The 13462-nt window shown below is 44.2% G+C and overlaps 1 protein-coding gene across 1 annotated transcript in view; it reads left to right on the top strand.

The window, feature by feature from the left end:
• The window catches only part of Fig4 (FIG4 phosphoinositide 5-phosphatase), a 119582-nt gene that overhangs the window by 38002 nt on the left and 68118 nt on the right, over positions 1-13462 (top strand). The window contains exons 9-15 of the mRNA XM_005363562.2: positions 116-278; positions 661-758; positions 6959-7092; positions 8137-8253; positions 9811-9856; positions 11287-11435; positions 12844-13010. Of these exons, the coding sequence (XP_005363619.1) occupies positions 116-278; positions 661-758; positions 6959-7092; positions 8137-8253; positions 9811-9856; positions 11287-11435; positions 12844-13010 (874 nt within the window). The remainder of the gene's footprint in view (positions 1-115; positions 279-660; positions 759-6958; positions 7093-8136; positions 8254-9810; positions 9857-11286; positions 11436-12843; positions 13011-13462) is intronic.

Genomic DNA, 13462 nt, shown 5'->3' with positions numbered 1-13462 from the left:
CTTACCTCTTTTAAGATGCATGGAGAACAGGAGTTATAATTTCATTGTGATTTTGGATGTTTCTCATTTAAAAGTTCTGTGAGCATAAGCTATCTTCGGTTGCTCCTTCCTCCAGGGTGATGTTGCAAACGAAGTGGAGACCGAGCAGCTCGTCTGTGATGCTTCGGTGATGTCTTTTACTGCAGGCAGCTATTCTTCTTATGTACAAGTCAGAGGATCGGTTCCCTTATACTGGTCCCAAGACATCTCGACTATGATGCCAAAGCCACCCATTACACGTGCGTAAGCCGGCCTGCTGGGAGTGGCTCTTGTCTGCTGTCATTCACGATGATCGTTGTCACTTAATAAGTACTTGGGTTGGGGGAGAGTTTGGTCTTTTGAGCAAGAGCGTATGGAGGAGTTGGCTGTCTGTAGTGAATTCAGCCTTAATTTAAACCGTTAATGGATTGCATGTTATTTTGCTTCAGAAATGACAGTCTTTCAGATTTAATGAGTACTTGCTGGATTAAATGTCTAGTGAGCTCCTTGAGGAGATTTGGGAAATGAAGGTGCTAGGTTGGTTGAACTGTATTTCTTTTCCACGTTTTTGAAAACCCTACCCTTCTTTTATTCCCGCCTCATGGTGCCATTGGGGTATTTGTCTACCTTTCTTCTTCCCAGTGGACCAGGCGGACCCCTTTGCGCATGTCGCTGCTCTTCACTTTGACCAGATGCTTCAGAGGTTTGGCTCCCCCATCATCATCTTGAATTTAGTGAAGGTATGATGTGCTCGCCACATACACTGGGCCTCAGACAAAGGCATTAGCCAGCTGCGCTTTGCCTTCCCCAGGGAAAGAGGGAGGACAGAGATGGGGAGGGATGGGGAGGTGTCCACTGTGCAGCTTGCTGTGTTTGCGCTAATGTTCTTCAACCTCACATCCAATGTGGCTTTTTCTGGACTTGACCTGGGAACCAATAGTAGATCTCCCTGAAGGGAAGAGGGTGATCTGGTCTACCAGTGTAGCATAATTAATAAAAACTCAGAGACATAAATTGGGATTCATCCTGAAGATCAGAAAATCAAAACAGCCAGCCATCGGCTCTTACCTCTACCTCAGTCCAAAGTGGCGATCCTGCCTCCAGGAAACTCAGAATGAGACTGCGTGTGAGAGCTGTCTCCTCCTGTTTTATATTTCTCTCTAGTTCTGGGATTAAAAGCATGCACCAATACTGCCAGGTTTCTATGGCAAAATAGTGTGGCTACTGGGATTAAAGGTAGCACTGCCTGTTCTGTAAGACTGATCAGTGCAGCTGTTTTAACTCTCTGAACTTAGGCAAGTTCTATTTATTAAAATACAAATAAAATATCACTACATACCAGGCTCCTGATTCCGTTGTGTGAACTGGGTCTGTATTAAATTCCTTTGTCCCAGGACAACTTAAGAACACAAGAGGAAGCTGCTGCACCCTCACCTTGATACACCTCACTCCCTTGGCAGTCTGTAAGAACTGCAAACCAGTGTGGATCAATAGGTGTAAGTGTTACAGCTCGGGAGGGAAAGGTACCTGACTGTCAGAGGCCAGGCTATACCTACAGATGTAAAAGGACGATATCCTGGATACCTACAGCTGTGAGAAGGAAGATATCTGGACTGTCGGGAAGTCAGACTATACCTGTAGCTGTGTTCCAGTAGGGAATGTGGCAATCCTCCTCTCTGAGAGAGAGCCGGTACAGCTGAGCCCTGTTCTACTCTGCTAAGAGAGTTTCCCAGCAGAGGTATCCATTGCTGCTCTGCTCCACTCCACTAGGGAGTTTCGCAGCAGAGATTCTGTTATGTTCTGGCAACAGAAGGTCTTCACCCAAAACTCATTCAAGAGATTTATTTGGCGTGGGGGAGTGGGAGGAAAGTAGGAGGAGGGGGAGAAAGTGTAAATTTATGAATGGAAAATAAATAAATAAATAAACAGATAAAAAACAAAACAAAAAAGGAAAGAAAAAAAGATTTATTTGGGAGGAAGGAATCCAAAGGGTGGCTGCCTCTGCCAGGTTGGAACAGGGCAGCTATCAACTGAACAGGCACAGGGCTTTTGTAGGGCTTCTTAGAGGCAGAGCTTTTCTAGGGAAAAGATTTTCGTGGTGGGAATTGGTCGGATTTTAACCCCCTGAGCTTTGACAAGCTCAGAGATTGGCTAGATTTTATGCTCAGGGATTGGTTGGTTTCTGTGCAGTTGCAGAATGTGTTGTTTCTTTGGCTCTGGTGTCAAGAATTGGTTGATATCGTGCTCAGTTGGCCAAGTGTGTTTCCTTGGCTTTGGTTTCAGGGCCCTGGTGTATTTCTCTGATTCTGGTTTCAGGGCCAAAGTGCGTTTCTTTTACCGGCTCTACTTTCAGGGTTAGGGTGGGATTTTTGGATGATCCTTTTAGCCTATAATGGGATCAGAAGGCTTCATTCAGGAATGAGGTTCAAGAATCAGGTGGGCCTGTGAGAAGCTCAGGCAACATGGTATAATGTCTCTCAGGTTCTCCCTCAGAGTGCGCTGACTGGTTCACACACCGTGAGTGCATAAAGGATGCACAGGTCAAAGGCCTAGGGTGGAGGGCAAGATTAGCCCATAAATTTATCTAAATCTATTACACCCAAGGGAATCGAAAGAACCTCAGCCAGTGGCTAAGAAGACCTTGAGAATACAATGAAAGGTTTTATTATATCATGTCTGTGGCAGTGGCCAGCAACATAGTAGTATAAAAAAATAAAAACAACAGCAATAAAAACTCCAAGAAATCCTTGTCCACTTAATTGTCCAGTATTTTTTGACACTTTCATATGTATCAAGGTAATTGTAAACAATTCCTGCCTTCATGGTGTGAGGGAGGCAGTGTTGAACTAAAGCAGAGCTGCCAATCAAGACAAGAGGAGGAGTATTCAATCTGAAGAAAAGGCAGTGCCGTGTGTGTGTGTGTGTGTGTGTGTGTGTGTGTGTGTGTGTGTGTGTGTAGCATACATGTGCTCCTTTATGACAGCTTCAGTTTTTCTTTAGGGTAGGAGTAAAAGTCACCTGCTGAAAGTGGGGGGTTCGCAGTAGCAGAAAGTGAACTTGACAGAGGCCATCCAGACGAGAGTCAGTTTCACCTTGATAGAAGTGGGTTCTTAAATGGCACCATTCTGCTACTGATGCCTCTTCTCAGCAGGCCTGTATGGGCATTCAAGTGCAGATCAAAGAGAGATGATTGGCTTCATTTAGTTTTACCAGACAGATACCTAAGGAAGACAGTGTCAAGCGCATTTTGGATATTGGCAATAGTGTGGTTGCTGTGGACAATGAAAGCTGAGTGGGCTGAGGACAAAGAGAGAAAAGGGCTTTTGGAGAGAGTTGAGCAGTTGGTGACTTGGCATAGTTGTGAGGTGGCACATTCAAAGTCAAAGCAATCTAAAATAAAGGCGGTTCTGAGTGGGAAATGCTGAAGCAGAGCATCTCCCTGTGATCACCTGAGGTGGAGGTTGGGGATGGGGCTGAACCAGAATGCAGCAGGATCTGGAGGTACTGAAGTTAGCACAGAAAAGCCGGGCACAGGGAGGAGGTGGGTGCTTACCCGGGAGGGGCCTGTGCAGTACTGCTAAATGCATGGCTCAGGGGAGCAGTGTGTGTGGTTTGTGTGCTTCGACAAGAGCGTGGAAGAATATGTGGTCCCAAAGTGGCAGGGGCGGAGGCACTCAGTGTCCTGTCTTTCGGTTTCTGTGATTGACTTCATGACCATTGTGAAGATGATCATAATGTCTGCACGTATTCATTCACATTAATGCAGAAGCTCTCTCCTGTCTGCTCGCAGTGACACAAGCTGGAGCTGATAATCTACAACTCTGACTTCATATGGATACATAATAGACACAGTTGAAAATTAAGGTGGAAAACTTCAATGAAAACACTTGTTGACTTGCGCTAGGGTTGGCCGCACAGGCCTATCATCCCAGCTACTCAAGCAGCAGAGGCAGGGGACCACAAGTTTAAGGCCCGTACCTAGCTACAGAGTGAATTTTAGTCCAGCCTGAGCAATTTAGGGAGAGCCTGTCCTGAAATAGAAAGAGGGTAGGAGTAGGTGCCACTCCATGGTACAACTCTTCTCTGCATGTTGAAGGCCCTAGATTCAGTTCCTGGTACTGTAAAAGATTGTGAAAATTATGAGTGCTTTTCCAGTAAGTCTATATTATTAGTATAGAAGCAAATTGTTGTTAAAGCAGTAAGTGATGAGCTATTACTGGAACGTACACCTAGAACTAGCTGAGTGGATCTTGTTCATGCTTTATAGAGTGCAGTTGGAAGGGCCTAGTTAAATAGAACCCCGAGCCTATGGTGCTCGGAAGGCTCTGTTAATTTACACATTAAAAGTGCTATTCAATTCATGTGGCTGAAAACTATGCCTGTGGCTGAACGAGGGCTGCTTTGCCTCCCTGTAGTCTGTCGATGTAGTTTGAAAGGAGTTTTGCAAAAGAGGACATTTATTTACAAGGCCTAGGACCTCACATATGCCTGGAAGGAGCCCAACCAGTGAGCTACATCCCTATCCCTGTCATCAGTTTGTTTTGTTTATAGGAAAAATAAAATGCTTCTTGTTTTCACTTGGAAGAAGGTCTTAGAAAGTTGTGGTTAAGCCATCAAAGGATGCCCATGTCCATAGAATGTCCATGCCCACAGGATGCCCATGTCCATAAGATGATCATGTCCATAGGATGCCTGTGTCCATAGGATGGCCATGTCCATAGGATAACTGTGTCCATAGGATGACTGTGTCCATAGGATGACTGTGTCCATAGGATGACCGTGTCCATAGGATGACTGTGTCCATAGGATGACTGTGTCCATAGGATGACTGTGTCCATAGGATGCCTGTGTCCATAGGATGACCGTGTCCATAGGATGACCATGTCCATAGGATAATCATGTCCATAGGATGACTGTGTCCATAGGATGACTGTGTCCATAGGATGGCCGTGTCCATAGGATGACCGTGTCCATAGGATGACCGTGTCCATAGGATGACCGTGTCCATAGGATGCCTGTGTCCATAGGATAATCATGTCCATAGGATGCCCGTGTCCATAGGATGACCATGTCCATAGGATGCCCGTGTCCATAGGATGGCCGTGTCCATAGGATGCCCGTGTCCATAGGATGGCCGTGTCCATAGGATAATCATGTCCATAGGATGCCCATGTCCATAGGATGACCATGTCCATAGGATAATCATGTCCATGGGATGCCTGTGTCCATAGGATGACCATGTCCATAGGATAACGGCAAGGAGGAAACTCTTCTGATTCTTGTTCCCATTTGCCCTGTGTGAGCCTCTCCCTCCATGGGGCCCTCTGATATACAGGTTGACTTGTATCTGGGCATTTGTATTGGGTTGTGAAGGGTTCAGCAGCCCCGAGGAGACTAACTGAGCAGCCAGTGAGCACTAACCCGGTACACACTATGGACAGGAGACTCTATAGCCATGAAGGCTGATTTCACACGAGAATTTCAGAAAGACTCTACTTCCCTATTTATTTTAAAGAACTTTTGAGAATTCCAAATAAATAACTTTTCCAGATAAAATACAAAGTATACTTTCACCTGATTCTTAATTCAATTCTTATGTAATTTCTCTATTTGCTTTATTCAGCTGTGCAAAATATACCCTTGTTTGTTGTAGTTATTAGTTCCATTTGTGATGATTGAAATTAATCACCATGATTGAAAACAGCACCAACATTTTGATGCCAGCAGTGGTGCTGCGACATTGTTGATGTCTCTGTTGCAGTTTTTCTTTATTTCTAAGGAAAGGCCTGATCAAAGTAATTGTACACGTAGCTAACTTTTCCTGAAGGCTGTGGTAAGAGCTCCCCCTGCTTTCGTCTCATTTAAACCCCACATCAATGTTATCGGGGAGACACTGGTGCTGCCCAAGGAAAACCGACAGCCTTGCCAAAGCGCCGAGTGCAGCAGTGCAGGCCCACACAACAGCATGGCCTTCTTCAGTGAGAGGCAGTTTGGTAACCCGAGAGATGCGACAGGCAGGGAGGTGCCTCAGGGTGGTTGAACCCTTAACCTTGTAGAACTGTCCCAGGTACAAGTCTACCAGAGTGTCAGAGGGCTCCAGAGAGGGAGGGCCCACCAAGGGAGAGGCTCACCACAGGGCAACTGGGAGCAGAGGTCAGGCTCGGGCCATGCTTGCCTTCCAGCCTTTCAATGAGGCCCTAGCGTGAAGGGGATAAAGTTCCTGTCTTGCCTCCTCTAGGTTTCGCGTGTCGGATTCAAAAGCACGCTCTGCTGTCGTCCTCTGTGTAGGGCTGGTCTCTCCAGAGCATGCCATTTTCTCTCTGCACCCCTGGCTGCAGCTGTGGGCTTGCCTTGTATAGCGCACACTGGGTTTTGTCTCCTCCATGCCAAGCGGGCATTGCTACCCAAGCAGGCTACGGATGTGTGGGCCAGGCTTGTGTGCTACACACAGGGGCTGCAGGAGATCAGCAGGGAAAACCCAGCCTCCCCGGCTCTTCAGAGCTGCTGCCTCGTTCAGTGAATATCTCTTAATTCTCATTTATATTATTTTCATTTAGTAACTGGGTTTCACTTCAAGACCAGGACTTTTCTTACTAAGGTGAAGTATGACCTACAAAGCTACGAACTGTCTTAAACTTGTTTTAAGGTAACTGTAACTCAGACATTTATGATTTTTAAAAATAGCTATATTGGTTTTATTTTAGGTGTATTTTCCCTGCATGTATGTCACTGTGTGCATATTTAGTGCCCACAGAGGTCAGAAGAGGGCATCAGATTCCCCTGGCACTGGAGTTCTAGATGGTTGTGAATCGTCATGTGGGTGCTGGGAGTCAAACTTGGGTCCAGCCAGGAGCAACATACGCTTTTCCCTCCGACCATGTCTCCAGCCCCACATTTCAGATTTTTAACTTAAAAATTATTTCAAATGTTTTTACTAAAGGAACGAGAGAAGAGAAAGCACGAGAGGATTCTGAGTGAAGAGCTGGTGGCCGCGGTCACCTACCTGAACCAGTTCCTGCCCCCAGAGCACACGATTGTCTACATCCCCTGGGACATGGCCAAGTACACCAAGAGGTGAGAGGGACTACCACACAGGCCTGTCTCCTTGCTGACACAGCTCCTTCACTTAGGTGGGGCAGTTTTGAGCTCTTCTGCTGGGTGACCAGCTCTTCCCTGGGCATTCTGTCACCTCTTCCCTGCTGTTCCTTAGAGGCATTGGTTCACCTTCTTCCTTGTTCCTCAGGGAAGACAGTGCTCTCAGGGGATCTCTCTCATAGATGAATATGTCCTATTGTAACTGTTGATAGTGAACACTAGCTCCTCACTCTGCTGATCGGGTCCCTTAGCTGCTTGGTTCCAGTGTGTTATAACTTACTTGGCCCTATTCCGTTTGAGGAAACCTGATCTTTGTGCCCAGAACTAGTTCCATGCCAGGGTTTTCCTGTAGCTTCTTACCACCTCCACCACCTCCACCACCTCCACCACCTCCACCACCACCCAGTCACACGCTTCCTCCTCGCCCCTTTCTCTCAGTATTTGGCTCAAAACTAATCCTTGCTAAGAGGCCCCCCCCTTTTTTTTCCTTTTGAGCCTTGCATTGTCTACATGCGACATCTAAATTCTGGGTTTATTTGCTGTGACTATATTGCTTTGCTTATGTCATGTTTAGTCCCTGAATGGTTTTATGGAGTTAGTGCACCAGGCACACACATACCCCCACTTACCTGGACTATGTTAGTTAACTGATTGATGCTGTCATATTAATTTATTTTCCAGTTTTTCTTTCCCTGCCACTGCACTTTGCACGGCCATTGACTGATTAGGCGGTGGCTTGACTGACTGCTGCTGAGGAGGGAAAGGCTTTCTTGAAAGCCTCTCAGGGGAATGTCCTGTGCCAAGACTGAGGAGCGTGCCAGTATTTGCTATTAAGTTACGGGTCTACTATTGGTTACTGGGTGAACTTTATATTTCTGCCTTAATCATTTCAGTCTTTCTGTTACATAAACCACATGATTAAAACAGTTGAATCCCCGAGCGTCATTACTGCTGATGTTGTATGCTTTATAGGGAGAGGGAACAGCATCTAAGCCCTCACTTTCCCCTGTTCCTCTCTCTCAGTAAGCTGTGTAACGTTCTCGACCGGCTCAATGTGATTGCAGAAAGTGTGGTAAAGAAAACCGGTTTCTTCGTAAACCGCCCCGACTCTTACTGCAGCATTTTACGGCCAGATGAGAAGTACGTATGATTAAAAACTTGAATTCAGAGGTGGGGAGATGAAGTGATTGCCATACAAGCTGAGGACCCGAGCTCAGTCTCTCCAGCTCCCATAAGAAAGTCAGTGCGGTGGTATGTGTTTGTGGTCCCAGCACTGAGGAGGCAGAGACAGGCAGATCCCTGGGGCTCACTGGCCATCCCAGTCTGGTCCTCTCAGTGAGCTCAGTGACTCACAGGTAGAGGATCCTCCCACCAAGCCTGAACCCTGGGACCCAGGGGTTAGAGGAGAAAAATGACTCCTCCTGCTGTCCCTTGACCTTCCTATCTGGTACTGTGCTCCACACCCCACACCACACATACCAAGGAAACTTAAATCGAAGTATTGGTTCTTATATACAAAATAGTTTAGGGATTGGAGAAAGAACTTAGTGATAGCACTCACCTCGAAAGCATGAGGACCTGAGCATGAATTGTCAGCAACCGTGTGAAAAGCTGGGCATGGCTGTGTGTGCCTGAACTCATACACACACACACACACACACACACACACACACACACACACTCATAAAATATTCTAAATACAGGAAATCTGTGGTAATTAGAGAATGGATGGATGGATGAACTTGCGGAGAGGCAGACTGTTCTGGACCATGTAATGAATATTCACTGTGTGCTTGGGAATTCCTGTGGTGGTTATATACCTTCAGATGGAAGCCACAGGAGTCTTAGCATTTATTTTGTGGAATAAACATTATATAAAATGTGTGTGTGCAATGTAAATTTTTCTGTAGCGAATTCATTGTTGAGCATTTAGAAAGAACAGGGAACTCTTTCTGGTTGACAGTGGATGCTGTCGTGAGTGTAGAATTTGTTAGCATACTGTGTGGTTTGCTCATAGCCCTTCTGTGGCTGCTAGCTTGTTGGCTGCTTCAGAGAAAGGCCTGTTCCTAATTTATCTTTAAAGGAACCAGTATTATTTATTTCCAGCATTTGTTTTTCAGTTAACATAGTTAACTTCAGTGGTCAAATGAAGAACCTCAAATCAGCCTAATGTTTAGATGTTTAGATGAATCTTTCTGCTATAGTTTTCAGGGTTTGAATTTTAGGGAACCTTAATGTACAGGGTGTGTAAAAAACTGTGGAAGGCTCCACTAGGAAGATGGCTGTAATTGTGTATGGTTACAGACACCCAAGAAAGGTATGGGCTTAAAGGAAAACAAGGGTGGAACTTGGTAGAACACAGAGGGTGCCAAGAGAGACCAAGAGAGACACAGGCAACTTAAGATGCCTCCAGCCTAAGCTTTTTTTTTTTTTCTTTTGTAGAAAACAGTGACTGACCCATCTCATTTTTTTTTTGCATCTGAAAAAGTGCTAGTACAGAATTATCTGATGCCCAGAGACCTTCCCTTCTAATGCTGTGACTCTTGAAAGCTATGACTATATATCATTCCTTTCAAAAACAAACAGAAAAGCAGGGGTTTGGGGTGTGGCCTAGTTGTAGCGCACAGCTTAGGGAACCCATGGCCTGCGTTTACCCAGCCCTGGAAGAAAAAATGTCAAGTGTCTGTTTTTCCCCAGGTGGAATGAACTTGGAGGCTGTGTGATTCCCACTGGTCGGTTGCAGGTACGGATATTATTATATTCATAGTGAACACAATTTGTGTCTATGGGGTGTAATGTTTTGGGGGGTTGGATTTTTTTTTGTTTTGTTTTGTTTGAGACAGGGTCTCACAGTATATTGCTGGCTAGCCTGGCACTCACTATGCAAATCAGTCTGGCCTCGAACTCACAGAGACTCACCTGCTTTGGGTTCCCAAGTGCTGGGATCACAGGCATCTGCTCCCATATCCAGCTAATTTTTTTGTTATATTTTCTATTAGGTTTTGTTAAGATGTATTTGATGCAAAATTATTAATAGCTTGAGAATGGTTTTTTAAAAGCCTCCCTGCTAGTTTAAATCTTATGCAAAGATGTATAGCTGATATTATAGCTTTTACATTTTTCTACATAGGAATTTTTATTACTGGAAATTAAAAGCAAGAATATGGAGATTGGTTAGAATATAGAATAGGTTAGGCCGACTTTGGAAAATAAGTTAGTGTGTGTTGTATTTATTAGCTATGCGTTAAGAATGATATACTTGAGACTGGAGTGATGGTTTTGTGGTTGAGAGCACTTCCTGCTCTTCCAAAAGACCCAGGTTTGGTTCCCAGCTCTTACACCTCCCATACTTCTGTGGGATGGCTTGCAGGTACCAGTAACTCTAGCTCCAGGGAACTGGTACCATCTTTTGGCCTCTGAGGGCACACACTTGGCACACACACACAAAACCTTAGAATAATACATCTTTAACCACTGAATATTTGGTTTGTATAATATTTGGTTTGAGCAATATCAGATAAAAGTTCATATTTCACTAATTAATAAATACAGAAAATATTAGCTGTTTGCTTTATCTTGCTAAGCCTTCAAAATAAATTAAAATACAGGCAACGCTATTACGGCGACATTAAGTGAACAATAAATATAACTTTATATGGTCAGCAAAATGTTCTTTATTTTTTTAACCCCTAACTGATGTGGGATTCCCCTCTGTATGCTATGAATATGTTTTATAACCATTGGTTAATGAAGAAGCTGCTTTGGCCTATGGCAGGGCAGAATATAGGTAGGTGGGAAAACTAAACTGCATGCAGAGAGGAAGAAGGCAGAGTCAGGTAGTCTCCATGTAGCCGCCCAAGAAGCAAGATGTGAGGTAACTAACCATGACCTCGTGATAAATATAAAATAATAGAAATGGGTTCATTTAAGATGTAAGGGCTAGTTAGGAATATGCCTGAGCCATTGGCCAAGCAGTGTTGTAATTAATCTAGTTTTTGTGTGATTATTCATGTCTGGGTGTCTGGGAAATGAAAGTGCAGTCTCTCTTTACAAATCCTTAACTTTCCTTATCTGGGACTAGCACCCATAGCTTTTCTTCTGTTGCTTTACAAACAGCTTTTTCCTGTGGTTTGAAGTAGCTGGGTGTCTGAAACCTTACTGTGTTCATTGTAGACCGGCATTCTTCGGACCAACTGTGTGGACTGTTTAGATCGCACCAACACAGCGCAGTTCATGGTGGGCAAATGTGCTCTGGCTTACCAGCTGTACTCCTTAGGACTGATTGACAAGCCGAACCTACAGTTTGATACCGATGCAGTGAGGTAATCCTTTTTGCCACCATTTGAACGTCAGCAGTGACAAGAAGCAGAGTTGACTCATAAGGATTTTTATAAACTCATTTCTACTTTTAGCTTCTCAAAGATTTATTTCTAGTTGGCAGTATTCAAGTTAGTTCTCTATTTCTATTAAATGTTGCTATATTATTGCCATTGGGTCTTGTTTGTTTGCTTGCATGATCATTAAGCATTATGTTACATTTAGGTAAATCTAAAGTACTTAGAAAAACTAGCAGGTTAAACAAAAACCCAAATGGCAATGATTTTAGTACCAGTTCCACAAACGTTTTGAACTAAAGATACAAACAAAGTGTGCAAGACAGATTCTTCATTAAGGATTACTGTTTCTTCATTGTTCGTCAACTCTGAAATCAGAAAGTATATGGCTTACATGTCTGCTATGTCTAGGATGTTCATGTCACCCTTAAGTCCACATGTTAAAATCCTCACCCCCAAAGCAATGGTATTAGGAGATGGGATCTTTGCGACAGCTTAGATCTATAGATCTATGGGCAGAACCCTCATCGTGGATTAGTGGAGTATTAAAAATGATGTTTATTAGTCTCTTAGACTAATTAAATTAATTAATTAACTATTAGTTTATTAGACTAATAAAAAGGAAAGTTTATTAGTCTCTTCCTCATGTGAGGTCAAAACAGGAAGGCACCACTCATGAAGGAAATGGCCTTTGCTAGGCGGTGAATCTGCTGATGCCTTTATCTTAGATGCTGCAGCCTCTGGGACTATGAGAAGTGAATATTGTCTATAAGTCACCTTGAGAGCAAGGTACTGTCTATAACAAGACCACACACACACACACACACACACACACACACACACACACGTACACATTTAACAATTCAGAAGGACCAAAATGGTGTCATGGAAGTGAATTAATCTGGCAGACCATGGCGCGCAGGAGTCTATCTAATATGGTTAGAAACAGCTTGGTTCAGCTTTAGTAAGTTAGATTTTTGGTGCCTTGTTTTCTCGTTAAGAGTTTGTGTGCCCTTGGCATTGGATTGCTATAAAACACCTTGTGGTTTACATTTGCGCTTTTTATCAAAATGTTAAAGAGCCCACTTGAAAGATTCAAAAGAGTTTTTTGGTAAAAGACTCTTTTTCCGGGTCTGACCTGGTGAATGACTTGTACAATCATTTTGATTAATTTTTTCCCCTATAATGGGGACTTAAAGGCATTGCACATACTAAGCCAATTCTCTACCACTGAGCTCCACCCAGTCCCTCTCCGCAGTTTCCATTCTGGGACAAGGTGTCACTAGCATTCTCAACCCAGGCAGTCCTGCCTCAGCCTCCTTGGAAGCTGGGATTATAGACTGGATCACCAGAGCAGGTGACAAGATTGTATAATGTGAGTCTTCCTTCTGTGTAGGTTATTCGAGGAACTCTATGAAGACCACGGAGACACCCTGTCCCTGCAGTATGGAGGCTCTCAGCTCGTCCACCGGGTAAAAACCTACAGGAAGATCGCACCGTGGACCCAGCACTCCAAAGACATCATGCAGACGCTGTCCCGATACTACAGCAATGCCTTTTCAGGTAACTCAGGCAGCAGCATCGCTACCACTCAGATTTTAGACATGTATGTCTTCTTGTACACACTCTTTTCCTTTATCTATTCATTTAAATAAGGATTATATTTATAAATTTAAATAAGACAGAATTTGTGATTTAGAAGGCCCTCTATTTGTTCGATAGATGAATGAATAAATATTAAAGCCTTTTTGAGCCTGGGTCTCATGTGCCCTAGGCTGGCCCAGACTTACTAACTGGCAGAGGATGACCTTGCACCTTTGATCTTCCAGAATGTTGGATGGGGTGACAGGGGACCTTGCTACACCGGACTTACGTGGCTTTGGGGATTAAACACAAGCTAGGCACACACCAGGCATGCACTCTGCCGACAGAGTTACTGTCCCCAAAGCCGGTACTTTAAAACAGCACACTGCTGCATTCTGCCCCTTGTAGTTGCCAATCTTTTTTTTTTTTTT

Source organism: Microtus ochrogaster, linkage group LG9 (genome assembly GCF_000317375.1).
Source record: "Microtus ochrogaster isolate Prairie Vole_2 linkage group LG9, MicOch1.0, whole genome shotgun sequence".
In the NCBI taxonomy this organism is placed as follows: domain Eukaryota; kingdom Metazoa; phylum Chordata; class Mammalia; order Rodentia; family Cricetidae; genus Microtus; species Microtus ochrogaster.
Note: the sequence above shows the minus strand (reverse complement) of the source record. Positions and strands in the feature narration are given on the sequence as shown.